General features: G+C 37.5%; 1 protein-coding gene and 1 long non-coding RNA gene across 9 annotated transcripts in view; one reads left to right on the top strand and one right to left on the bottom strand.

The window, feature by feature from the left end:
* LOC139168070 (uncharacterized) overlaps positions 1-15,750 on the top strand; it is a 126,968-nt gene extending 111,218 nt beyond the window's left edge. For both annotated transcript variants that reach the window (XR_011559226.1, XR_011559225.1), the window contains exon 5: positions 15,452-15,750. This is a non-coding gene — a long non-coding RNA (uncharacterized lncRNA). The remainder of the gene's footprint in view (positions 1-15,451) is intronic.
* LOC139168065 (carboxypeptidase B-like) overlaps positions 702-27,622 on the bottom strand; it is a 122,762-nt gene continuing 95,841 nt past the window's right edge. For all 7 annotated transcript variants that reach the window (XM_070753389.1, XM_070753388.1, XM_070753390.1 and 4 more), the window contains 6 exons: positions 17,556-17,657; positions 15,352-15,462; positions 14,563-14,653; positions 11,577-11,779; positions 1,800-1,884; positions 702-931 (listed from right to left, as the gene is read on the bottom strand). In XM_070753389.1, coding sequence (XP_070609490.1) covers positions 747-931; positions 1,800-1,884; positions 11,577-11,779; positions 14,563-14,653; positions 15,352-15,462; positions 17,556-17,657 — 777 coding nt within the window. In that variant the 3' untranslated portion in view covers positions 702-746. The remainder of the gene's footprint in view (positions 932-1,799; positions 1,885-11,576; positions 11,780-14,562; positions 14,654-15,351; positions 15,463-17,555; positions 17,658-27,622) is intronic.

The following is a 27,622-nucleotide window of genomic DNA, read 5'->3' as shown; positions in this document are numbered from 1 at the left end:
TTTATACTGCTGGTTAAATCAACCTTAACCTAAACCTGCTCCTGCATTTATCTAGTCATTCACTATGTGAACTCTAACTTCCCCAGAACAATTACTTTTTAAACAAGTATGTTTAGGGCTGCTGGCAGACATACACCTGTAGTTTTTGAAGAACTCAGAAGAAACAAAAGGCTGAAACATATGAAGAATAGTTGCAGGAATTGGGTATGTCTAGTCTAGTGAAAAGAAAGTCTAGGGAGGACATGACAGCAATGTCCCAATATTTGAGGGTCTCCTACAAGAGATGTGTGTGTCAAACTATTTTTTAAAGCAGCAGAAGGCAAGACAAGAAACAATGGATGGAAACTAACTAAGGAGAGAAGTAACCTAAGACCAATGAGAAATGTTTTAGCAATGACAGCAATAAACCAATGATATAGCTTGCCTCCAAAACTTGTGGATGCCGGAAGTTTTTAAAGACACTGCATAATCATTTGTCTGGAATGGTCTCCTGTTCGAGTTGGAGGTTGGACTACAAAACCCCAATGGTCCCTTCCAATTATTCTATGTTCTAAGTCAGGGGTCCCTAAACGTGGCAAGTTTAAGACTTGTGGACTTCAATTCCCAGAATTCTTCAGTCCACAAGTCTTAAACTTGCCAAGTTTGAAGACCTCTGTTCTGAGTTATGGTGGCAAAGAAAATTTAGAAAATAAACAAAAGAATTTGTGCACTATATTTTATTTATTCAGCTTGGAAAGTTTTTTTTACTACTGATTATTAAGGATATGTTCAGCAATATATTTAACAGCAATCATAGTTTCTTCACAAGTTGGCTTTATCTGAGATTCAGGAAGAGCAAAACCATATCGTCCTTTGTCACGAAGTTCAAAGGTGAAGGCATATTGTATACCCTGATCATAAGCCCAATCATCTGAGCCACCAGCAGCAGGATCTGTAAATAAGAACGAATACATATAAGAATAAAAGAAAGAGAACAAATAAACAGAACTGATTTTCATAAATTTAACATATGATATCAGTGCCTTGGCATCCTCTTGGATCTTTAGTATCCATACGTCTATGCTAGTTGCTTACTATTCACCTGAAGAGCAAGTCTGTATTTCTTCCAACATTATTATGCGGTGTATGAGAAACATAAATGATTATATTTTCCACATTAGTAGATAATTTTACCATACTTGATTCCTCTGTTTTATGATCAATCATGGGATTTCATATTAAAGTTAATGAACTAAAACAATATAGTTCTATTTGCTTTCATATATATCACAGTCAATGCATAATATGAAACATAGGAGAAATCTTTTTTTTAATAATATTTCTGAAAATCATATATACAGTACTCAAGAGGCCTGATAATTGAGAATACACACACACACACACACACACACTGTAATGTTCTAATTACAAGTTTATATGAATAATAATATAATTATTATCATAGCTGTATTGCTGTTAGAGCAGTAGTTCTCATCCTGGGGGTGGTGACCCCTTTGGGGGGGGTATCAAACAACCATTTCACGGAGTCGCCTAAGACCATGGGAAAAGACAATTACCCCATGGTGTTAGTAACTAAAACTTCTATTCTGGCACCTTGGAACACATTTTTACAATCTGACCAATCAAGCGTTTACAGTGGGGATGTCTCTCTGACCTTCCTGCAAATCAGCTTAAAGCCCTGTTGGGACAATTGGTGCGAGACTTATGGTTGGGAAGGGGGTCACCACAACATGAGGAACTGTATTAAGGGTCCGTAGCATTAGAAAAGTTGAGAATCACTGTGTTAGAGTAATACTTACAAATTGTTGCAGCCCCTGGACCATAGGTATATTCGGTGCCGTACAATGTTGCTAGTTCTCGAATGGCTCCTTTAGCAATAGAATTCTTTAGAGAAAAAATAAATTGTAGTAGAGATTGAGATACACTTTGCTCAGAATGGAAGCCAACATGGGAAGACGACTTAGATTTTTGAAACTAGGTATCATATATTACTGTTCTCAGCCCTTAATTCTACAGCTTCATAGAAAATGTTATAGAACGAAGATGCTTGTGGCACTTCAAATACAAACTAATTCTTATTGAAGTGTTAGTTGCCTTGACAGAAAGTTTATCTCTAAAATTTTTATGGTAGGTCTATCTATATCTATGATTTAACTAGGATATCAGCTATATTAATTAGTGGTTTCCCACTGTAATAATAACAGTTGCAATCTAGTCTGAGTACCTAGCATGCATTTACATGGTGTTTAGCTGATCATTTCCAAAGCATGATTCAGACATTATTAAAATTATTTTAAAGCAATATTCAAGCAGTCTGGGATTATACTGAGACTTCCCGATGTCACAAAGATTTCAGTGATGTTCTCAAATGCAGAATTTATATTTCTAGAGATAGATATTTAGCATTCAGTTGCATAAAGGGAAGCAAAAGGTAATTAAAAATTAAGATAAATAAGAGTTCCTAGTTTTATCGAAGCTTTTGTCTCTTCTCCATGGATGTTTGTATTACACCAGCAGATGTCAAAGGAAAAACCTGTATCATGTGCACATAGATGGACATAATGCTATATATGACAGTTCCATATCTCCTTAAGCTTTTCTTTAAAATAATGCTTATTTCTGCAGATATCTGTATATGCATTTGTCCTGCACATGAAGACATTCAAAGATATAATGCAGGGAGGAACATCCGAATGGCTCCATTCCTATTCAAACCAAATATACACTCTTGCTAAGGCATTTATATTCCTCAATATTTTTTCAGAAATTGCTTCTTTACATTTGATGTATCTGAAACAGCTACAGTTCACAATATTTGGTTGCTCAAATGGTTAGATTTGTTTTCAGTAAACTATGGGTTGAACCTGGCCAAGGATCTGGTTTAGATATGTCACATTGTGTTTGAGCTAAACTGATAAATGAAAGAATGCAAGCAGATGGTCCCATGGTCAATTTCTAGCTTCTTAGCTAGAGAAGGGCAAGAAGGCTCTTACCTGTAATCCTGTTGTCTGTTAATACCGGGTAAGTGTGCAGTAAATATCTGACACAAATGAAACATTTTCTCTTGATTTTAGAAAAATGCATTCCCTAGATCCAACAGTGGTATCTATTATTTATTTGTTTATTTCCTTTTAAGGTGAAATCTCTTTGAAGTCAAAATGACTATATGGATGTGTCCATGCAGTTCCCTTGGTAACAATATAGAGATGCTTAGCCAAGCCTTTCTTTACCAAAAATTATATTAATTGGTTCGGTACTTTGACTTTTAATCTGTCAAGGTTTTCATTTGGCTCTTGAACAAAGACTTAGAACGTATTTTCCATTTGGGGCTGATTTCAGAACCTCTGCTCCAAAACCCATCTTCATATTGAATGGGGTTAGTAGAATGAAAATAGAGTACCTGAAAACTGTTGTTAAATGAGAACCATTCAATCAAAACTGTTATTGTCTAATATACAGGTAGTCCTCAACTTACAACAGTTTTAGTGACTGTTCAAAGTTACAACAGCATTGAAACAAGTTACTTACGACCATTGTGCTATCCCAAAATGGCCATGTGGTCAAAAGTCAGATGATTGGCAACTCTTACGGCAATTAATCATATTTATGACATTTGCAGTGTCCCAAGGTCACTGGTCCCTTTTGTGATGGTCTGACAAGCAAAGTCAATGGAGAAGCCTAATTCACTTAACAACCGGGTTACCAACTTAGGAACTGCAATGATTCGCTTAGCAACAGTTGCAAGAAAAGTCATAAAATGGAGCAAAACCCACTTAACACATGTCTCACTTAGCAACATAAATTTTGGTCTCAATTATGGTCATAATATCCATGCTGCTTGCATCTTTACAATTTATATTGTTTTATTGTTTCCTAGTATGATTTAATTGCTTATTAGTATCCTATGACTATCGTTAAGTGTTGTATCTTATGATTCTTGATGAATATATTTTATTTTTTCTTTATGTACAATGAGAGCATATGCACCAAAGACAAATTCCTTGTGTGTCCAATCACACTTGGCCAATAAAGAATTCTATTCTATTTGTTCTGTTCTGTTCTATTTTCTATTCCTATTTATCGAGGACTATTTGTACATGCATATACACTCAAACACACCTAAGAAAATACACCAAGGAGCCCTGATGGTGCAGTGGTAAGAATGCAGTATTACAGGCTAACTCTTGCCACAATCTGGAGTTTGATTCTGACAGGGCTCAAGATTGACTCATCCTTCCATTCTTCTGAGGTCAGTAAACTGAGGACCCAGATAGTTGGGGGCAACATGCTGATGTTATAAATCACTCAGAAAGTGCTTGTAACACACTATGTGCTATTGTTATTGCAAAAGTTAAGTATTTAAAATTTCACATAGCAATATTCATTAATTAGCAGAGAAAAATGCCCACAGGGAGATTTTGCGGCTAGAATAAAGCAATTAGGAATTTTCTTAGATTAGGAAATTATTTCTTAGGATATTATTTCATCAGGATGGCCTGCATTTCTATAGGGAATTTAGGATTTTTTAAAAATAATTTTAAACATAGCCAGTTTTGATCCCCCTATGAATGTTAAGCATTCTTTTTCAATACAAGGAGAGTTACATTTGTTTTGATTCATATTTGCTGGAACTGATGGACCATATAATGATCTAAACTGGAACTCAAGCCAAAGTCTGAGCACATTCTGAATCAAGCTTGCAATATTTCTGAGAAAAAAGATGATTAAATATACATTACAGAGGTTTTATGTAGCCCAATATAAATGTTAAGAGAACTAGGAAGGAAAATCTATTTACAAAGATAAGGCACGCAATTTACTTTTACCAAAAAATGAAACATTAAGAAATGGAATGATTTAGTACTTTTCAAGAAAAATAATAATAATATTAGAATATCAATTAAGAGTGCTTTGCATAGATGTATTCATTTTCGCATGTATGGTGGATACAGCAAAATGAGTTGTGAAAAAAACCAGGGGAATGTATTTTTTTTATTAATCAAATTCTTCTTCCAAGAAGTTACCACTGGTGAGATTCTAACATGAATCTTGAATTTCTTGAGTGTGCATGTATATGTGTGTACAATGTTCTTTGTTTATCCAATCAATAGGACTATTCTTTGGATTCTAGTAACTTTGCCCAAAAATAATGTAATATGTCTGCTGCACGAATCCCAGCGACCAGTTAGGTCCCACAGAGTGGGTCTTCTCTGGGTCCTGTCAACCAAACAATGTTGCTTGGCGGGACCCAGGGGAAGAGCCTTCTCTGTGGCGGCCCCGGCCCTCTGGAACCAACTCCCCCCAGATATTAGAATTGCCCCCACCCTCCTTGCCTTTCGTAAGTTGAGATACATTTTCCCCCTAGGCCTTTACAATTTTATGCATGGTATGTCTGTATGTATGAATGGTTTTTATATAATGGGTTTTTAACTGTTTTTAGTATTGGATTATTGTCATATACTGTTTTATTACTGTTGTTAGCCGCCCCAAGTCTGCGGAGAGGGGTGGCATACAAATCCAATAAATAAATAAAGTATATGTATATGCATATGCATATGTATATTTGCATGTACTGTATATGTAAATTTATATGCATGAAAGCATACTAAAATAGTATACAGTTAGCATACTAAATTGTTTACAGGTAGTCCTCAACTTACAACAGTTCATTTAGCAACCATTCAAAGTTACAACAGCACTGAAAAATAGACTTATGACCATTTTTCACACTTATGACCATGTGGTCACATGATTTACATTCAGACAATTGACAACTGACTCACATTTATGAGGGTTTCAATCTAGTGGGGTCATGGGAGCTCACCTTCTGATAAGCCAAGTCAATGGAGAAGCCCAATTCAGTTAACAACCGGGTTACCAACTTAGCAACTGCAATGATTTGTTTAACAACAGTTGCAAGAAAAGTTGCAAAATGGGGCAAAACTCACTTAATAAATTTCTCACTTAGCAACATAAATTCTGGGCTCAATTGTGGTCGTAACGTTGAGGGCTACCTGCAATGTAATTCATCATTTAGTTGAGAGCATCTGAAGATATATTGCAAATAGCATGGGTTTTTGTTCGTTACTCTTTTCTAAAGTCGCTGGCACTTGGTGGAATTTAAATTATGCGAGTTATTCTAGTCTGTAATAAACAAGGATCACAGAAAGGGACAGGATAATTAGTCAAGACAACTTTTCTCAGTTTCTAATTTTTCCAGGGCTAAGTTCATTCCACTCTTCGCATAAACTTTCTAAAAGAACTGAACCCAAAATTTGTACTCAGTTTTATTTGCATTTTTCTTCATTTGTTTTCCAAGTTTGCAAATGCAGTCACCAATTAAATTCCCCCTAAATTTTGTGGCTTTGTTTTTCTCTCTCTCTGTATGTATTTGTGTATGCGCGTGCGTGCTTGTGTGTGTAGATATGCTCATTTTGTGCTAACATTTGCTTTACTTATTAAAACTTCATTGCAAGTAACTTCACAGAATTAAGAAAATATTAATCACTAGTAGGTTTGGGAAAAACAATGAGTCAGATTATATTATCGCATGAAACGAAATAAATAGTTTATGGGAAGAAAGACTAGCTGAGGACAGTGTTCCCTCTAATTTTTTTTGGGGGGTGGGCGGAAAAGTATAGTGTCTGAGCGGCAGTCCCTTCGGGACTGGGCGGCACAGAAATAACAAACAAACAAACAAATAAACAAACAAACAAACAAATGAAAACCCCACCCTGTTTTGCCTCAGAGAATTTCAAAATAAAATACTGTACTGTGTGTCTATAACAGTGAGCTCATAATAGGGCAACTCTATCAATATCAAAATGCCACTTAAATAGTTGAGCTAGTTTCAAACTAGATTTTGATTTTCTTTCTCTCTTCCTTACTCCCATTCTTTTTCTTTCTCTTTTCCTTCCTCTCTTTTTTCTATCTGTTTCTCTCTCTTCCTCTCTCTCTCCTTCCCTCTCACTGTTTCCCTCTCGGCTTCTGGGCAGGTTTGGAAAACTCTGAGTTGATGATGATTTTTAAGTGAGCGATTGCTCACTGCTCAGCTTAGAGGGAACTATGGCTGAGGACATAGGCATTCACAGGGGAAATAAGGAAGTGCACATTGATATTTAACAAGACTCTGTCTTTCATTGTACTTGTATGCAATATCACACCTGCTATCATTTAGGCATCAATATGGTTAAGGATTTATTTATTTATTATTTTGACTTGTAGGCCGCCCAATTCTTTGCGGACTCTGGACGGCGATGGATGGATGTCTATTCCACTACATATTTTAAAATATTGAATTAAGAAATTATTTCTTTTTTCTATCCAAAAGCATATTCTCAACATTGCAGATCTTTTCAGAACAGCTGAAGAACTGGGTTTTTCTTGTTTCCTGATTTTGATCTGTATTCATTTATTGGGAACCCTGAAAAACTGTGGCGAGTGATATGAATCCAAATTGTACATTTACAGGCTTTGAATCGGCCTTCAGAAAAACTCACAGAAAGTTTAAATAGGGAGAGAAAATGGAGATTTCATTTACCCATCACTCCAACTCCATCTCCAATAAACATTTGAAAATGTATCTTTTAGAAATATAAAGGCATGTAGCCAAGTTCTGAAAGATTAGCATAGAAGGGCTTATTTTTAAAGAGACTGCAGTTGGAGTACTTATTTTATCAGACATCTGCCAGTTTCTTTATCATATTTCATGTCAGAATAGAAATGAAATAAGATAACATTCTGATAAAATATGCTTTATCGTTTTTTAAAGATCGTGACCATTTAAGTTTAACAGTGTATTAAAAACGAGTTAATGGGATCTTCTCAGGACATAATAAGAATTTTGAACGTAAGTTGAATTCAGTCTGCTCTTTAATGTATATATCATTGGAAATATATTTTTATTTGTTCAGTGGAACTGTTCTGTTCTGCATACTTTTTTATAAATATGTTCAAACACTCGGGAAGAAGAAGTCCTTCCCCACTTAATCTAAAGAAGTACTGGCAAAGTCTTGTGATATTACTAGTCCCTTCCCCATTGGTTAGGAAGATAGCAATGGATATGGCTTGGGCTCTGTAGGCAATGTGAACTACATTTTTTGATTCAATACTTTGGTAGTGATAGACCCATTGATTTTTCAGTCATTATTTTTCTCCAGCTTTTTCTTTGTGGACTAGGTATAAAATATGTCAGCTGATTGAATTTAGGTATATCTACAATGCAGCTGAGCGGGAATATATTTTCTGGGCAAGACTAGATTATGGGCATTTACAGAAGGACAAATGATGATATCATCACACAAAAACTGCATCTTATGTACTTGTAAAAGCACCATTTGTGCCATGAAGACACTGTATATATGCCATTATTTGAACATCTTAGCAGTTAACTACTGGACAGTGTCTATTCTGTATAATAGTTTATATATAGAATATATAATATAATACGATGTGATATAATAGTTTAGTTTACCATAACAGCCTAATCTTAACTGATCTGGTTAAGAATGTTGTGGGAACAAAATCACCATACAATATTTCATATTTCCCTTTCTATACAAAAATGAGATCACTAGAACGACACAATACAAATTCTATGATAATCTGTATGCTGTTAAAACCAGTGACAAGAGAATTCTATTGTAATCTATCAATTTATGTATGCAGAGGAGTATGTAACGGAGTACCCCAAGTATGCAGTAGAGTACCCCAAGGCTCTGTTTTAGGCCCAGTACTCTTCAACATCATCATCAATGACTTGGACAAAGGGATAGACGGGGAACTCATCAAATTTTCATATGACACCAAACTGGCAGGAATAGCCAACTCTAAAGAAGATAGGCTCAAGATACAGAAGGATCTTGACAGACTTGAACATTGGGCGCTATCAAACAAAATGAAATTCAAAAAAAGTAAGGTTCTACATTTAGGCAACAAAAACAAAATGCATGGGCAAAGTATATGTGATACATTGCTCAACAGTAGTAATTGTGAGAGGGGTCTTGGAGTCCTAGTGGACAATCATTTAAATTTGTTATTGTTGTTATTGTTGTTATTATTGTTGTTGTTGTTGTTGTTGTTATTATTATTATTATTATTATGTTTCAGTTAAATATTGCTTTGTTAAATGATAGGGAGAAAGAGGGGCAAATGTTTCTACACTTTGGAATAACTCTTGTTAAAACATTATCGTTTAAGGGTACAAATGTATATAAAGTAACATAGCACCATCAAATAAAAATTGTCCCAAATGTCCAAGGCAAAACTGTTAATCTGTTCGTACTTTCTGTCTCTGGCACATATCCTGATATTTCCACTTGGGAAACATTATAAATCTGTCTGAACTGTGCAGCAGTACGTGACCACTTTTGTATTTCTGGCAACTAGAAAATTAAAATCCTCTCAATTTTTGAAATAACTTATTTGTCATAATGTACTTTAGTGCTGTATACTTATACTTTTCAAATATTCCATAAAACTAGAGACATATTTTGAGGAAAAAAACATCAACAATTCTATATTGTTCTAAGGCATCAAGTTTAGGAATTATATATAAATTGTTATTCCCGTGCATCAACAAAGAAAGCAAAAATGGCATCAATTAGCATATGCTCTAATCTATAAAGTAAAAAGCAAACTATATTATGGTTTAGTTTGTTGCATAATCCAATCTAGAATCTCCCTCCCAACTAATAACCTTACATATTCTTGGCCTAACCCAATGCTTCTCAAACAGTGGGGCGGGCCCCCCTGGGGGGACACGGAGCGATGGCCGGGGAGGGGCAGCATGACCCCAGGAAATGTTCTCTTTTTTTTTGCTGCAGGGAGTAGGATGCACATCCTACCTGACACTTGTACTGGTACCTCCGTCATGTTCCTTTGCGTTGTGTCCAGCACAGTCTGTTCTAAAAGAAAACATCTCACGAGTTCAATCAAACTTCTCAAATTCGTGAGACATTTTCTTTTAGAATAAAGTGTCAGGTGGGATGCACGTCTCGTGGTGGGGCGCAATTTTGGGGTGGTAGGTTGCACGGGGCAGGCCACAAGATGCGTGCCGGTGGAGAGTTGAGGGCACGCAAAATGTTTACTTCTTCCTGGGGAGGGGGTTACAAAAAATAATTGAGAAGAACTGGTCTAACCTCACTTTTGAAAGGTAGATGAGTACTTCTCTCTATGGTTAGCAATGATACTACCAGAGTAACCACCAGAGTAAAATCCACAGTACTCCTTTACCTTAAACCCACTGTGCTAAAATCTGGTTCTTGAATCTGAATTCTGTCCTTTTGATTTTGTTCGATACCTCACCTTCTTTCTTGTTTTAACCTTTTATGAAGTCTGGCTGTGTTTCTGCATTACTGTTGAGTCACTGGTTGCTTTTTCAGCAGTCTAGAATGGTCTGTGCATGTCAATCTCACAGACTGTGCTGTCAGTGTTAATTTTTGTCCCTTGACAGGAAAGTGTTTTTTGTCTATTGGTATTAACAGTAACACATTTTGGCGTTGATTTGTCTGTATCTTAATTGCTATTTATTTCCTGTCTTTCCTATGTGATATATAAGCCCTTCATAGCACCAGACCAGATTATCCCAGGGACCGCCTTCTGCTGCACGAATCCCAGCGACCAGTTAGGTCCCACAGAGTTGGCCTTCTCCGGGCCCTGTCAACTAAACAATGTCGTTTGGCGGGACCCAGAGGAAGAGCCTTCTCTGTGGCAGCCCTGGCACTTTGGAACCAACTCCCCCCAGAGATTAGAATTGCCCCCACCCTCCTTGCCTTTCGTAAGCTTCTTAAAACCCACCTCTGCCGTCAGGCATGGAGGAACTGAGATATTCTTTCCCCCTAGGCATTACAATTTACGCATGGTATGTTTGCATGTATGTTTGGTTTTATAATAAGGTTTTTTTTAGTTGTTTAGTATTGGATTGTTACATGCTGTTTTTTATCACTGTTGTTAGCCGCCCCGAGTCTGCGGAGAGGGGCGGCATACAAATCCAATAAATAAATAAATGAATGAATGAATGAATGAATGAATGAATAAAAAAATTAAAATAAATTAAAATTAAAATTAAAATTAAAATTAAAATTAAAATTAAATATTCCCATTGCCTTTAAACAAGCTGAGAATGTGTGGAGACATTCTCCAGAAAAACTGCAGACTCTAGGCATCATTTGTGCTTCAGTTTGAGATACAGACAACAAAGACTCAAGAACACAGGGACACAAGATGTCAGAAAACATCTTGCAGAAAACACAGCTGCACAAATGTCTATGGAGATTCTCAGTCATCCAGGTCATGCTTGTTCCAAGGGTGCTTTTTCAAGAGGCAACTAGATTTTCTGGGGTTTTTTGAAGACATTTCTTTTTCTCATCCAAGAAGTTTCTTCAGCTCTCCACCATCCAGTCGGAACTTAAGATTCTTGGGTGAGAAGTGAAATGCCTTCAAACAAAAACCAGAAGGTCAATTTGCCTCTTGAAAATCCACCTTTGGGACAACCCTGACCTGGATGACTGAGAATCTCCATAGATGTTTACAATTAATACAACTTTCAGCTTTATCCTTACCAAAATTTTACTTACCAGTTTTACATTGTTTGGCACTTGATCATAAGTATAAGAGTATGGATAAAGGAGCATCTGGGAGTAAGAGTGAATGGTCAAGTAAGCCTTGATAGTTGAACGGTTTCTTCGAATGAAATCAGTCAAAGCTTTGGTTTCCTTTTCTGATTCAGCTTTACTACCACAATAGGTGTCACTACAGGGGTTTTTTGAAGCACCAACAGCTGAATGCAGTAGGAAAAAATTAGAGATGATAGACAGGTTAGTCCAAAAGGCAGAAAAAGTATACCTTTCAGGCTTACTAACGGTTTTATTTATTTATTTACTTACTTACTTACTTACTTACTTACTTACTTACTTACTTACTTACTTACTTACTTACTTATTTATTTAGTCCAATACATAATACACATTGAAGAGAATAGATATGTAATAATATAAATAAAGAAAAGAATAGAAGAAAAGATATAAAAGTACAGTGGTACCTCATCATACCAACTTAATTGGTTCCAGGAGGAGGTTCGTAAGGTGAAAAGTTCGTAAGGTGAAACAATGTTTCCCATAGGAATCAATGTAAAAGCAAATAATGTGTGCAAATCCTTCAGGAAAATCCCAAACTTTAGAAGGGAGGTGAACAGAGGGCAGGGAGGAGCAGCTAAAGGGGGCGGGTGGAAGAAGCAAGGCTAGGCTAAAGGGTGAGTGGGAAGGAAGAAAGGCAAGGGGGATGCTCCTCCCTTTTCTTTCTTCAAAAGACACCCTTTCAGTTCCTTTGCAAGCACGTTGTTCTCTGCAAAATTTTTCCTCCCCCAAGCTGCCTCTCCCTCCTCCCTTTTCTTTCTTCAAAAGACACCCTTTCAGTTCCTTTGCAAGCACGTTGTTCTCTGTAAAATGTTTCCTACTCCAAGCCGTCCCTCCCTTTTCTTTCTTCAAAAAAGGGGAAAAAAAGAAACCCCTTCATCCCAGCAGCAGCTGCTTGGGTTCGTAAGGTGAAAATAGTTCGGAAGAAGAGGCAAAAAAATCTTAAACACCGGGTTCGTATCTTGAAAAGTTCGTTAGAAGAGGCGTTCGTAAGATGAGGTACCACTGTATAGGTGAACATATTTGAAAGGAAGAAAAGATAAATGAGATAAGGAGAGACAATTGGACAAGGGACGGAAGGCACACTGGTGCACTTAAGGAAGTCTTTTACTTTTAAGTTTTAATTTACTTTTCAAACAAGTATAATTGAACTGGTTAATAACAGGATGAAATATTACTATAGTATTTTTAAATTTAAAAATTTCAAAAACTTTTATGTATCTGTTAATCTATCAATGACTGGAATCACACATTATGCTAAGTCATGAATGTTTTACCTATGAGTTGTACTGCTATAATAGCTGTGTGCCATTATAGAATAATACAACTCAGCATGAAGTAGATGTGAATAGATGGAGAAAGGGTGACAGATAATGCTCTATACAAGAACAGCTCATGCTATCAAGGCGGAAGGAAGATTCAAACGGAGAATGACATGATCTTTTTAGTCACTGTACTATATATCCATGATGACGAACCTATGGCAGTTGCCCTAGCTCAGCTCCAGTGTGCCCACGCTGCCCTTCTTCTCCCAGAAGTCTCCATGTGGAGGTGGAGGTAAGTACAGGGCTTGTGCGGAGGCTCTGGGAGACTTTTCACCCTCCCTAGGCTCCAGGAAAGCACCTGGAGTCTTGAAGGGCAAAAAACAGGCCTACCAGGTCCACTGGTAGTCGGGAAACAGGCCATTTACAGCTTCTGGAGGGCCTCCTGGGGAATGGGGGAGGCTGTTTTTGCCCTCCCCAGACTTCAGGAAAGCCTCTGGAGCCTGGGGAGGGTGAAAAATGGTTCTAGCCGAAGTTGGGAAATGGGCCATTTGGAGCCTCTGGAGGCTTCAGGTAGGCCTGCTAGGCCCAAAACAGGGCACCGGGAGGGGTTGTGCACACATGCATGGGGGCTGGGGCAGCGCAAGGGAGTTGTGCCCACAGGTTATTGGTTTGGGCAATTGGATTCAGTAGTTTAAAATGTTTTATGCATTGAATTCTTCCCATCTGCTAACTATACAACAACAGGAGAAAGAATTATATTTTGCTAGTTTTGTTGTTATCTAATGTTTCCTATCATCATTGCTTTGACCTTATAGCTTGACAATGAGAATACAGCTTGATGTATATATAGCTCCGACTTTGATTCCTAAAATTTCCAATTAAAACAATTTCAAATGTAAGGTGTGAGGGAATTTGAGCTTGTCAGAGTAGATCATGTGCATTTGATCAGCTTGGTGCCCTTTGATGTCAAGATCACATAAAAACATCAATCTCAGGTTGTATTTTGGCCCCTTTCCTGTTTAATATTTCTATATGTTGCAACAAAAGAAGATGGCAACAACTCTGGAGGGTGCCAGTTAATGAAGCTGGCATACAGTATTGTGGAATATATTGTATGATTTACGAGGAAGTATTTAATAAGGTGCTGACAGTTCTTTGGGGAAGATGTATTGCAATTCATTGGATTGCCTATAGTACAATGATTCCTTGCAGTAATGGGCAGACAAAATTTTTACTGCCACACTGTGGGTGTGGCTTATTTTGTGAGTGTGGCTTGATGGTCATGTGACTGGGTAGGAGTGGCTTGGTGGCCATGTGACCAGGTGGCAGTGGCTTGAACAATCATCATCGTTCAAGTGAACTGTTATTGCCACACAATGCCTTTTCATCTCAGCTGTGGGCAGAGTGAGGGGAAAAAGACCGCAGCCCAGACTGCTTCAGTATGGCGCAGCTCTCCTGTTTTCTGTTTTGTATTTATTTTTATTGTACTTATACCGTTGTTGTAAGCTGCTCTGAGTCCTTCGGGACTGGGCGGCATAGAAGACAAACAAACAAACAAACATACACACACACACACACACACATACATACATACATACATACATACATACACACACATATAAGAGGATAGCATAGTTTTGCCTCTTAGAGAACAGGATACTTACTGCACCATCCAGCATCAAAATTTCTGTTGGGATCAGTACCAATGCATGAACTACCAGCATTTACAGAACGAGTCTTCCTCCACATACGACTCTGAAATGAAACAGATTTGTTTGTTTGTTTAATTGGACTTATATGCTGTCCCTCTCCGTGGACTCACAACATTTCAATAAAAAACACAGTATATAAAACACATCTAAATCCAATTAACATAAATAATTAATTTAAAGTATTTTAAAATATTTTAAGACTGATTGTTGCAAGTATAGTTTTATAAGACATGTGATTTTAGTGATGTTTTTAATTGGTTTTTAAAAAATTTATATTGTATTTATACTTGTTGTTACCCGCTCAGAGTCCGTTTGGAGTGAATAAATGCAATCAATCAATCAATCAATCAATCAATCAATAAAAAACTAAAACATTTAAAAATCAAACGTTCAAATACACACTACAACATCCTACACTGGCCAGAGGCTGGGGTCTAATGACCCCAAGCCTGGCGGCATAAATACATTTTCAAATTCTTATGAAAGGCAAGGAGAGTGGGGGCTGTGCGAATTTCTGGGAGGAGTTGATTCCAGTGAGCCCCCCCCCCCCCCCCCCCCGAGAAGGCTCTTCCCCTAGTGTCAGCCAAGTGACATTGTCTAGTTAACGGGACCTGGAGAAGGCCGACTCTGTGGAACCTAACCGGACGCTGGGATTCATGTGGCAGAAGGCGGTCCCGTGATTGTACCTTTGGAAAAATAATTTATACAATAATTATGATTTGCTGATCGTGTGTTATTTACCTTTGTCCAAGAATAGACATAGCCATCAATATTAAAGACAGGCAAGACATAGAAGTCTAAGTCGTTCAGAAGCCGAGTCATAATGGTTTCTTTTCCATAGGTCCGAACAGCCTACATATAAAACATCGAGATGGTGAAGAAAAATCTAAATGACTGATCTCATGTCATTTTCATTTGCATGATTACCAAATAATATTACAGGTTTTTGACACAGGAATAGAAATAGGAAGAAAAATATGGCTGCCTGAATCAAGAGCACTCCTTCAAATTTCAGCTGCTTGCCAATTAGATTGGTAATACTGAGGTAATATTGCTAAATGAATGTAGACGGAGAAAATTCATAAAGAGGCGTAGATTTGATATTGTTTAGAAATTAGAATGTCACTGAAAAACTATAAAGAGAGCCTTTTAATATTCTATAATTATCTATCTGCAATATTAATTAGTGGATTAAGATTTTGAATAAATATATGAAAAAAATAACTGGTTATGATGATATCTGTGATTATGTTAGAAATGAATTGTATAGCTTTTCCCATTGTTCAAAATATATATGACCATTAGTAAGTATGTTAAATGTTTAATATGTGTTTAGATCTCTGTTTAATGTTTAATCTCTGATTACATTTGATAACTCTAAGTATTGTAAATAAGGCAAAATTTTGCTCTCTGCTGCATTACTGGAAGGGAAAGATGGATCTGAATAGCAAATAAATTAACAACAACATGGTTTTCACTTTTCATACTACTAAAGGACAAGAAAAGGATTTGTATTCTGCCACCAAAGCAAATCTGTCAATGCTTTAGATCCTGTTTACATTTTGTACTTCACTGGGTCAAAAGAGGGTAGTTTTAGCATTTAGCAGTAAAATGGTCAAAACAGGAAGTTAGAGAGAAAAGCAAGTTTTAGAGTACAACCAAATGCTCTTGATCAGCTGAATTCTATGAAATGGCACAAGAGATTACATCCCAAAGTAATCCTTGGAGTGGATGAGATTTGATACCATCCCTTGGATTGCCACAGCATAGAAAAGGGCAGATTTGGGTAAGAGTTAGGATTTCCTAATACAATTTGCATGGCATTGACCCTAAATATTACAATTTTGAGCATAAAAAGAGAGAATGTAGGTTAATGGTAAAGATAAACCAGGATTGGAGAAACCCATTTGCTGGTACTTTAGTTACTGAAATTCTACTCATGCTCTCCTAACCCACCTACTTGTAGGGGAATTGTGATAAGGAAAAATCGGAAGCAAAAATGCTAGGTACCCCATTCTTGAGCTCTTAAAAAAGGCAGGAATAACAACTATAACAGCTGAAACTTTTTCTGTGCCTTCATAAAGGATTATGGTCAACTCTAGTATTGATGTTTCTCTAGACAGATGTTACCACAAAGGTCTGCAGATCTGAGAAAAGGAGAAATTGAAATCCACAATGCTGTTATGTTGCTAGGCTTTTGTGAACCATGATTAATAAGATGGTATCAGATTTTGTATGTCTGTGTCTTCAGAAATAGATATCCCTAAAAGCAAACTCAAGTATTGACTATCACCAGAATTGAAGGACAACATTTTCGGCATGCCTAGGCAACATAAAATCCTTCAAGACAAAACAAAATTAAGAAATCAATAAACTAAATAGTGACATTAAAAAACAGCTATGGGCATCAAGAATAGAAGAAATTGCTGTTTAACTGTTTTCAAATACTCTGGAGACTGTGCAGCTTTCACTAAACTTATTTTGGAAGTGTACATTATTTGTTAGGTATTGTTTCATATGGCACAGTCTGCTCATTATATATTAATTATAATCTAATGATATCTTTTTACAAGATATCCCCTCCCATTTGTTATTCTAATCCTAACCTTTGTATAATTGCAACAGATTTTTTCTTAATGGTGAATAGAATAAACTTTGCAAAAGGGGTAAGCATGACTGGGGGCTAGGACAATATCAAACTCCAGAGCCACAATATAATTATCTATTGCAACGCATTCTTCACGGCAGTTTTTAAAAAAATGCTTCAAAATGCAAACTGGAAATCCAATGAAAAATCAAAGTAGTGTGTTATTTTATAGCAAAGACAGAAACTTTGGAATAACAATGAGAATATGTTGAGGAATTGTAATTAATTTTTCCTTAATTTTGCAGTTCCATTTTCAGTTGAATCAATAATTTCTGTCCACTGGTATTTTGTCACCAACCTCTCGTACAAACCACTGGCAAAAAGCAGGTGAGACCCATTCTCTGGCATGGAAGCCGCAGTCCATAAAGATAGCTTTTTTATTTCCGCCAGGCTTCCCAATCTATACAATAAAATGAATGAAAGAAAGAAAGAACAATTGGATACAGGCATCATAGCACAAATACTATTACACAGTGAAATTACTCAAAATAACAGAGTTGGAAGAGATCTTGGAGGTCTTCCAGCCCAATCCTCTGTTCAGGCAAGAAGCCCCATACCATTTCAGACCATTTACCCTTAGATTATCTACGGTTGACCTATCCAGATTCCCAAGAGGTCAGTAAGGGGCGAGTACAAGTGCACTAGAGTGCCTTCCGTCCCCTGTCCTATTGCTCTCCTATATCTCCTATACCTTTCTTCTATTCCTATATTTCTTCTTCTATTCTTTCATTGATATGTTCTATTACTTTATCTTCTTTTCTATTATTTCTTAGATATATTTTACTATGAGTATCTCCTCTATAACCTTCATCATGTATTTTGTTATGTATATATAGATATATACCCACTAAAACCCTCATTGTGTATTGGACAAAATAAATAAATAAATAAATAAACAAACAAACAAACAAATAAATAAATAAATAGTTGCCCAATCTCTTCTTAAAAAGTTCTAATAGTTTTAAAAACAACTTTGAATAGAATAGAATTTTATTGGCCAACTATGATTTGATTTGTCTTGGCGCATATGCTCCTAGTGTACATCAAAGAAAAGATACATTTGTCAAGAATCATAAGGTATAACACTTAATGATAGTCCAGATACAAATAAGCAATCAAATCATATCAGGAACCAGTCAATATAAATTGTAAGAATACAAGCGACAAAGTTACAATCATACTGTCATTTGTGAAGGAGATGGGTAATGGGAACAATGAGAAGATTAATAGTAGTGCAGACTTAATAAATAGTTTGACAGTATTGAGAGAGTTATTTGTTTAGCAGAGTTATGACATTCGGGAAAAACTGTTCTTATGTCTAGTTGTTCTGTTGTGCACTGCTCTATAGCCAGTGAAGAGCTACCAAAAGTTTTACTACCACACTGTGGGTGTGGTTTATGCATTTGTCAGGGTTTGTATGAATTTTTAATAGTGGTTTACTCAACTTCACTATGGATAACACCCAGTGAAGGGCTACCAAAAGTTTTACTACCATGCCCACATGCCACTGTGGGCATGGCTTATGCAGGCTGCCCTGCATTTTCTTTCAACATTTTTCAGTGCAAATTGGGTGCTCTGGGGTGGAGCTCTATTTTCGCTACCCCACTGCGTTCCCCCACCTCCGGGCACCAGCCCCCCCCCCGTCTATTTCGTCAACAAAAATTTAAAAGAAAACACTTATTTATTAAGAAATGAATATATTGCCTGTCCCCTTAATAATTCTTCACAGTTTACAAAAACACAATAAAATATCTATGAAATTAGTGTTAAAAGAATAACAGATGTAAAACAAAAACTACAACTAAACCAGAGTTGCTTCTAATAATAGTTCCAATCTTACTGAGTTCATCTGGAAAGAGCCCTGCTCCTTTTCGATTTTTATTTTTCGTTTTGGCTATAACCCATTTCTTAGTATTTTTCCTCATCCCTACAAACCACCATATTTTATCCTGAGTAATTATGGCATATGTTTAGAGTCTAGCTACCTGCACTATGTTGTTTTTATATAACTTTGCCTCTTACATAAATAGTAAGATATAAACGATCCAGATGCAAAGGAAGACAGATATCCCTTATCTTTAAATGTAGTTCACAAGAAGGATGTTTATTGTGCAGAAGTATGACAAGTTCCATCTGATGAAATTCCCAACCATTAAAGGTACAAGTAACTGATTTCTTTCCCAGCTAATTTTCAAAGTTTTGCAGTTTCTATCAAAGTTGGATTTTTTTTAAAAAAAAACATGTTACAAAGCTCAAAAGTCAGTTCATATACAAAAGCCTCATGTTCATATTCATGTTTTCAGTCTGCTTACAATATTAAAATTTAGCAAATTAAACCTCAGATCAAAAACAGTGGAAAATAAAAGTACATTAGCCCATTGACTAGACAAAAGCACACAAAGAGCAAGAGTTTTGAAATCTGGTCAACATTTCTTATAGAAGTTAATATACAGTGGTATCTTGGTACTCATCATTAAATAGTTTCAGGAAGTGCAATGAGTATCAACAAATGATAAGTACCAAACAGAATTTCCCCATAGGAAATAATGTAGTGAGTCATAAGGCAGTTGACAAGACCTAGCTTATGTGTTCAATACCAAACATTTATCAGGACAAAAACTTTATTTCAAAATGTGTTGAGTACCAAATTTAATAAGTTCAAAGCAGCTGTTTACCAAAGTACTATTGTTTTAGGCTTTTGTCCATATTAACAAAGTTTTTCTTAACATATCTTTGGCTAGATCAGTAGTTCTCAACCTGGGGGTCGGGACCCCTTTGGGGGTCGGACAACTGTTTCGCAGGGGTCGCCCAAGAATATGGGAAAAGACAAATTTCCCATGATGTTAGGATGCCTTGGAACACATTTTTACAATCCGACCAATCAGGCATTTACAGTAGGGCTGTCCCTCTGACCTTCCTGCCAATCAGCTTAAAGCTATGTTGGGAGAATTGGTGCTAGGTTGGGGGTCACTACAACATGAGGAACTGTATTAAGGGCTCGCGGCATTGGAAAGGTTGAGAACCACTGGGCTAGATGAATGTTTTTCTGTGTAGAAATATTGTCTAAGAATATCTATCTATCCATCCATCCATCCATTTATCCATCTACCTACTACCTACCTACCTACCTACCTACCTACCTACCATCTATCATTTTAAAGTCAGTTTTGGTTCCTGGTAGCTACCTGGATAAGTCCCTGTAGTATTCTTAACCAGATTTTTTCTTACCCTTATGATGCATTTATATAATCATAGTTACATTACTATATACCACTGATGGCAAACCTTTTTTTTGCTCAGGTGCCAAATGGGTGCGCGCGCATTCACATTAGCATGCATCCATGTGCCCACACCCATAATACAATGCCCTCCTGTGCATGTGCACACAACCCTTCCACACTCCCCCACCCCCGCACATGCAGGCAGGCCTCACTGAAACCTCTGGACTCTGTGGGTGGTGAAAAACGAGCCCAAGAAGCCTACCGGAAGTTCGGAAATAAACTTCTAGTTGGGCGTTTGGTCCATTTTTCACATCCACAGATTCTGGAGGCTTTCCTGAAGCCTGGGGAGGATGAAAAAAGCCTCCCATACCCTCTAGAACAGTGTTTCCCAACCTTGGCAACTTGAAGATATTTGGACTTCAACTCCTAGAATTCCCCAGCCAGCATCTGCTGGCTGGGGAATTCTGGGAGTTGAAGTCCAAATATCTTCAAGTTGCCAAGGTTGGGAAACACTGCTCTAGAAGGCTGAAAATCAGCTGGCCAGTGCGCATATGTGTGCTGGAGCTGTCATACCTTGCATGCCTTCAAATATGGCTCCATGTGTCCCCTTGGTACGCGTGCCATAGGTTTGCCATTATGGCTATATACCAATACTTATTCAATAATTCTTTTTGTATTTTTTTAATGAAATATTGAAATATTGCAAAATAGCAATAAGAAAATACAAATTCACTGTTGTTGTTGTCCTTCCTTCCTTCCTTCCTTCCTTCCTTCCTTCCTTCCTTCCTTCCTTCCTTCCTTCCTTCCTTTTAATTACCAGTATATATTTTTATATCTTCTAGCTTTTCATAATTTTAAGGACAATCTGGGGATGTGAGAGGATAATCTGGGGAGGTGAGAGGACAATTTTAAGGACAATCTGGGGATATGAGAGGGATTAAAAATACTTCCAGATTTATCTTGAGTTAGATGGGCAGTTTATAAATTTTATAAATAGATAAATGAATATGAAATAAATACAGGTTTGATTTGAAACAGTGACAACTAAAATCTCAACTTTGGCATTTGGTTCAGGTCTTTAGATAGCAGAGGATATCATCAGTCCAAACACTTTTCGATCAGCACACAGACCTAGATTGCCAACTAGATGTAGCCAGGAACCAAAACTTTATTGTCTGTGAACCCAATAGATTCTCTGGCCCCTTTTGTTATATCTGACTAGACTCAAAGTACTTAAACACAGAAGCATCTTTACTCTGGCATGATGTCATGCCTTTCTCTCAGCTGTAGTTGAAAGCCCAGATCCACAATGTATCTGCGACTCTGGACACACAGAAGCGACAACCTTAATCCTTCTCCAATGCCTGTGCTACAGAAACATACATACCAGCCTCATCTCATCATAAATTCATAACCACGGAGAGGGGCGGCATACAAATCAATCAATCAATCAAACAAACAAACAAATAAATGAATAAATAAATAACTGACACGGACAGGACAATTTTATGCCACTTTGTGGTGTCAGACATCAATGCTTGTCCAACTTATACAATTTCCTTCCTTCCTTCCTTCCTTCCTTCCTTCCTTCCTTCCTTCCTTCCTTCCTTCCTTCCTTCCTTCCTTCCTTCCTTCCTTCCTTCCTAATTACCAGTATATATTTTTATATCTTTTAGCTTTTCATAATTTTAAAATATTTTTATTTCTATATACTGTATCTATAGGCTTTTTTCAATGACTTCAGGCTCCTTATGCTGATCTATGGCTGTAATAAGGATTTGGTTTGACTTGAACAGATTTGAAGTGCTTATGTTTTTCATGCTGGAAAGCCTTAATTATTTTTAAAATGTCAACACTAGCAATAGCACAGTTCTCATCCCCACCTCCATTTATGCCACAGCTTAATTTCATAGACATGCTGAGGGTGGAGAGAAATAGTAGCCACTAGCTAGAAAATGTTCTAGGGCAATTCTGTTTATGCTGTTTTCAAGGCAGTTTTTAAAGTAACTTTGAAAAATTTAAAGTAAAACACTTATTTCTTTAGCAATAAATGCATATTTTGCCTGTCCACTTAATAGCTCTGTCTTGACAGTTTACAAAAACACAGTAAAAATATCCATGAAAACAGTGTTAAAAGAATAACAGATATAAGAATAACAGATATTGCCGGCAGGCCTGGGGGCCATAAACTAACAACCACCATGGCCAAATCGTATGAATGGTATCAGGGGTGGGCAGCAAGCAGGACGGGGTGGAACACAGTTCCACCGGCGGAAATCAAGCTACATGTGGAGCTCCAGCTGATCAGCGGCAATCACTTTCTGGATTACCGGTCTCGGCTTGGCTCCCCCCCCCCCCCCTGCTGCTACGTGCTCCTTGCTTTTTTCCTCTTTCCTCCTTCCTGGCCTCGGTCAAGCTTCCCTTTCTCCTGCCAGGCTCCCCTCCAGCCTCACATAACCCCCTCCCAAGGCCAGTAAGGAGAAAAATGAAAAAAGTGAGGAGCACGCAGCAGTAACAGCAGCAGCAGGGGAAAAAAGGAGAGCCGCGCCACACCAAAGTGGTCTGGGCTGCTGTCTTTTTCCCTTCGTGAAGCCCTCCGCCTGCAGCTGAGGGGGAAAGGCATGATGCAGTAATAATAACCTTGTGACTTTCCCCTCCCGTCGTTCTCCTCCTCCTCAGAAAGCGGGAGGAATACCAGCACCAGCAGGAGTTGCGGGGGGCCCTTTTCCTTCCCCCTCTTTTCTCAACAGCTGATTGGCACCTGTTCGCCTAATTACCCAGCCTGAGGCGGGGGGGCGACCCAGGAAGTAGAGCATGGGAAACGCAAAGCAAATTGTCACCCCAGCGAGCAACACTAGTGAGGTTGTAAGGAGAGGACTTAACACTTCACTTGAACGATGATAGTTCAAGTCACTCCCACCTGGTCACATGACCGGCAAGCCACTCCTACCCAGTCACGTGACCATCAAGTCACACCCACAAAATAAGCCACACCCACAGTGTGGCAGTGAAAATTTTGGCTGCCCATTACTGAATGGTATGTATGCATGTTGTTGTGACTGTTCTATCATGGGTTTTTAAATGAGAGTTTTGTTTTAGATTTTATATTTGACTTCTTTTTCATTGTATTGTATTTATACTGTTCATTGTAAGCCGCCCTGAGTCCTTCGGGATTGAGCGGCATAGAAGTCGAATTAAATAAATAAATAGATAGATAAATAGATAAATAAATAAATAAACCCCCACAAACTGCAACTAAATAAGAGTTGCTTCTGTAAGATAGGTGGCCCTATAAATGGGATTAATAAATAAAATAAAAATAAAATAAATAAAATGGGGGCATTCAAAAGCCTTGATAAATAAGTGTGCTTTAAGCCTTCCTGTAAGTGGTAACAAGGAGGACTCTTGCCTCTTCTGTAAGATCAATTACCATAAAAGCATAGGATTTGTAATGATGCCTACACTATGACCATATGGTTGCATCCTTACGCTTGTCCCAAAATCAGTCAAGCTGCTTTGCCTTATGCATCATTGGCTGCAACAGGTCAGTATGCCAGGGGATTCTGAGATGGGTGTTTAGAAGAAACTCCTGTACCAAAAATTTAGGAGATGACTCAAACAGTTCACTGAAGTCCAATTAATTATCTGGAATCTGATCAGCTTCATTAAACTCTGTGAGTGGTCTGATCCTTGCTCCTGTAGAACAGTGTTTCCCAACCTTGGCAACTTGAAGACATTTGGACTTCAACTCCCAGAATTCCCCAGCAGGCATTTGCTTGCTGGAGAATTCTGGGAGTTGAAGTCCAAATAGCTTCAAGTTGCCAAGGTTGGGAAACACTGCTGTAGAAGACAATGCCTCGTGACTATTTAAAGTTCAACAGGGAGCAAATTTGTTCTTACCATAGCTACCACTTTTCAGACTCATGTTTCACTGTCAAAATACATTTGAAATATTACATTATAGCTCTGAAAAGGAATCACATACATCCCACAATTGATTGCCATTTAATGGCAATGCAGTGAATTTTGGGAAGAGACATCTGCTATAAATCGGGTAAAGGTGATAATTCTGATAGCAGCTAGTTCTTTAAGAGCTGATCTCCTTTTCCATATGTGAATATGTGGCCTCTTGTGTACTGTTACTTATACTAGCCTCCTTCTCCCTAGCACCTTCCAGATGTTGCACCACAATTTTCATCATCCTCAGCTGGCATATTTTAGTGATGAGGGAGTTTGTTGCTTGATATATCTGGAAGTGTGGTAGTGCAGAGCTGCAACTCACATGGAGGTGTTTACATGTATATACGGCAATGGTGTCACATATCAACAGACAACTACCTTTTCTGGCCAGTCTCTGGTATTACTTGAAGCAGGAAGATGCTTCTTTGCATGTTCAAATTGTGTGTGCAAAAATATCAACTGAACAGGGCTAGGTGTTGCTCTGATATGGTTTAGTGAAAACAGAGGTAACTCTGCAAACCAGAGGCAAACTTCTGCAAATCCTGGCACTGTGAATCATTCAATTTTGCAGACCAGCTGGGTCACAGCTGCATAGAAGCTAAACCAAAGTGAAAGGAAGAAATGCAGCTGTAGTGCTTGGTTTATTGCACCCTTAGGAAAAGCTCTTGCAAGTCAACCCTGTGGCTCTCCAATAATGATGTAGGGTCTATTCCCATGACCTTTTAAAGCAAATGTCAGTAAGAAGAGAAATGTATCCCATGCTGATCTTATCAGCTCCTCACTTCCCTTGAATGGAGAAAAGTTCTAGCCAATCTGACCAGAGTTTGGCTTCCTTTCGCAGGGAAGAGCACTGGAATCTTGTAGGTTTCTACAACATTTCTCTATAAATGTACAAGTTCCTTAGAGGTCAGTAAGGGCCGTGCATAAGTGCACCAGTGTGCCTTCCGTCCCCTGTCCAATTGTCTCTCTTTATCTCATTTATCTTTTCTTCCTTTCAAATGTGTTCACCTATACTTTTATATCTTTTCTTCTATTCTTTTCTTTACTTATATTATTACATATCTTTCTCTTCAATGTGTATTATGTATTGGAATAAATAAATAAATAAAATAAATAAATAAAATAAGTAGAACAGAACTGGTAACAAAGAGCATAAGCACAGCTTTGGCATACAACAGGCTTACTGTCCTACATGTACATATACGTATATATATATATACACGCACATATATATATATATACACACACACACACACACACATATATATACATACATACTTCAGCTTCAACCACAACAACACAAGAGCACACAACAGATTTAAACTTAATATTAACTGCTCCAAACTTGACTGTAAAAAATATGACTTCAGTAACCGAGTTGTCGAAGTGTGGAACTCATTACCGGACTCCATAGTGTCATCCACAAACCCCCAACACTTTACCCTTAGATTATCTACGGTTGACCTATCCAGATTCCTAAGAGGTCAGTAAGGGGCGAGTACAAGTGCACTAGAGTGCCTTCCATCCCCTGTCCTATTGCTCTCCTATATCTCCTATACCTTTCTTCTATTCCTCTCTTCTATCCTTTGGTTGATATGTTCTATTACCATATCTTCTTTTCTATTCTTTCAGAGATATATTTTACTATGAGGTATAACCTTCATCATGTATTTTACTATGTGTATATATATATATACCCACTAAAACTCTCATTGTGTATTGGAATGAATGAATGAATGAATGAATGAATGAATGTATGTATGTATGTATGTATGTATGTATGTATGTATGTATGTATGTATGTTATCCATTGAAAGAGATACCTGTGTTTCCAAGAGATATTTCAAAGTGCAGGTTATAGCTGAGCTTTCTACTACTCACTGTGCACCTCTGTTTCATTCTGCACTTTATTACAATGAGTATAAGTCACACTTCTAAGTGACGGTGGCAGGATAGAGAAAAGAATTGTGAATTATCTTTCAGAGATTCCTCTAATACATAAGTCTCAACATAAAGAAGTGTTCCTTGGCTCAGAAATTCTGGGAATTGAAGTCCACGTATCTTAAAAGTTGCCAAGATTGAGAAATGCAGCTCTAGACTGATTGACTAGTTGCAAGAAAACTTTTAAATGTGTGTATGGGGTAGAGGTGCAGTGTCAAGACCAATTTCTCATATTTTTGAAAGAAAATGTTTAAGGCTTAAAAAGGCTTTGCATGCCACTATCTCCTGTGACTTAATGCACTTGCGTTCAAATTGAACCATTTTGAGGTCAGTTTTGAATGATGCAGCCTTAAGCTTTGGCATCTGTATTCGGGAAGTTGGCTTACTACTAGTTGCTCACCATGCCATAAAAAGACCTTATTTGAACTCCAAGTCAGAGGTGGGTTCTTCCTGGTTTGGACCAGTTCTATACAACTGGTAGTAACTTGCCACACCCTGAAACTGGCTCTTTCGGTGGTGGCACCATCTTGTTTTTTTAGCACTGCACATGTGCTTCATTGTTTACCTGTGTGTCATATCACTAAGCAAACTGGCAGAAAGGAAAACCGTAACCCACCCCTGCTCAAGGTCCATCAATATGTTAGTTTTATAACAAAGGGAGCTGCTACCATGGTTTAACTAATATTTATACAGTATATCCAACTTTTAGCTAGTTCATCCATATTGAACAATGGAATAGGCATATATCGATTTCATGGCATGAATTGAGTAGAACTTCCTCAAATGTGACCAAGCAATGGAGGTTGATGGAATAAAGACAGCATCTGACTTAAAAATGTCGTGCAATAAAGCGAAAAGCTCAGCTTAGACTGAAGAGGCATGAAATTATAATTCTGCCCTATACTGAAATCATCACATAAATTTGATCCTAGTCCAATAGAAACATAGAAACATAGAAGTCTGACGGCAGAAAAAGACCTCATGGTCCATCTAGTCTGCCCTTATACTATTTTCTGTATTTTATCTTAGGATGGATATATGTTTATCCCAGGCATGTTTAAATTAAGTTACTGTGGATTTATCTGCCACGTCTGCTGGAAGTTTGTTCCAAGGATCTACTACTCTTTCAGTAAAATAATATTTTCTCATGTTGCTTTTGATCTTTCCCCCAACTAACTTCAGATTGTGTCCCCTTGTTCTTGTGTTCACTTTCCTATTAAAAATACTTCCCTCCTGAACCTTA

Source organism: Erythrolamprus reginae, chromosome 5 (assembly GCF_031021105.1).
Source record: "Erythrolamprus reginae isolate rEryReg1 chromosome 5, rEryReg1.hap1, whole genome shotgun sequence".
NCBI classification, from domain to species: domain Eukaryota; kingdom Metazoa; phylum Chordata; class Lepidosauria; order Squamata; family Dipsadidae; genus Erythrolamprus; species Erythrolamprus reginae.
The sequence above is the reverse complement of the archived record's forward strand: the minus strand, read 5'-3'. Positions and strand labels throughout refer to the sequence as shown.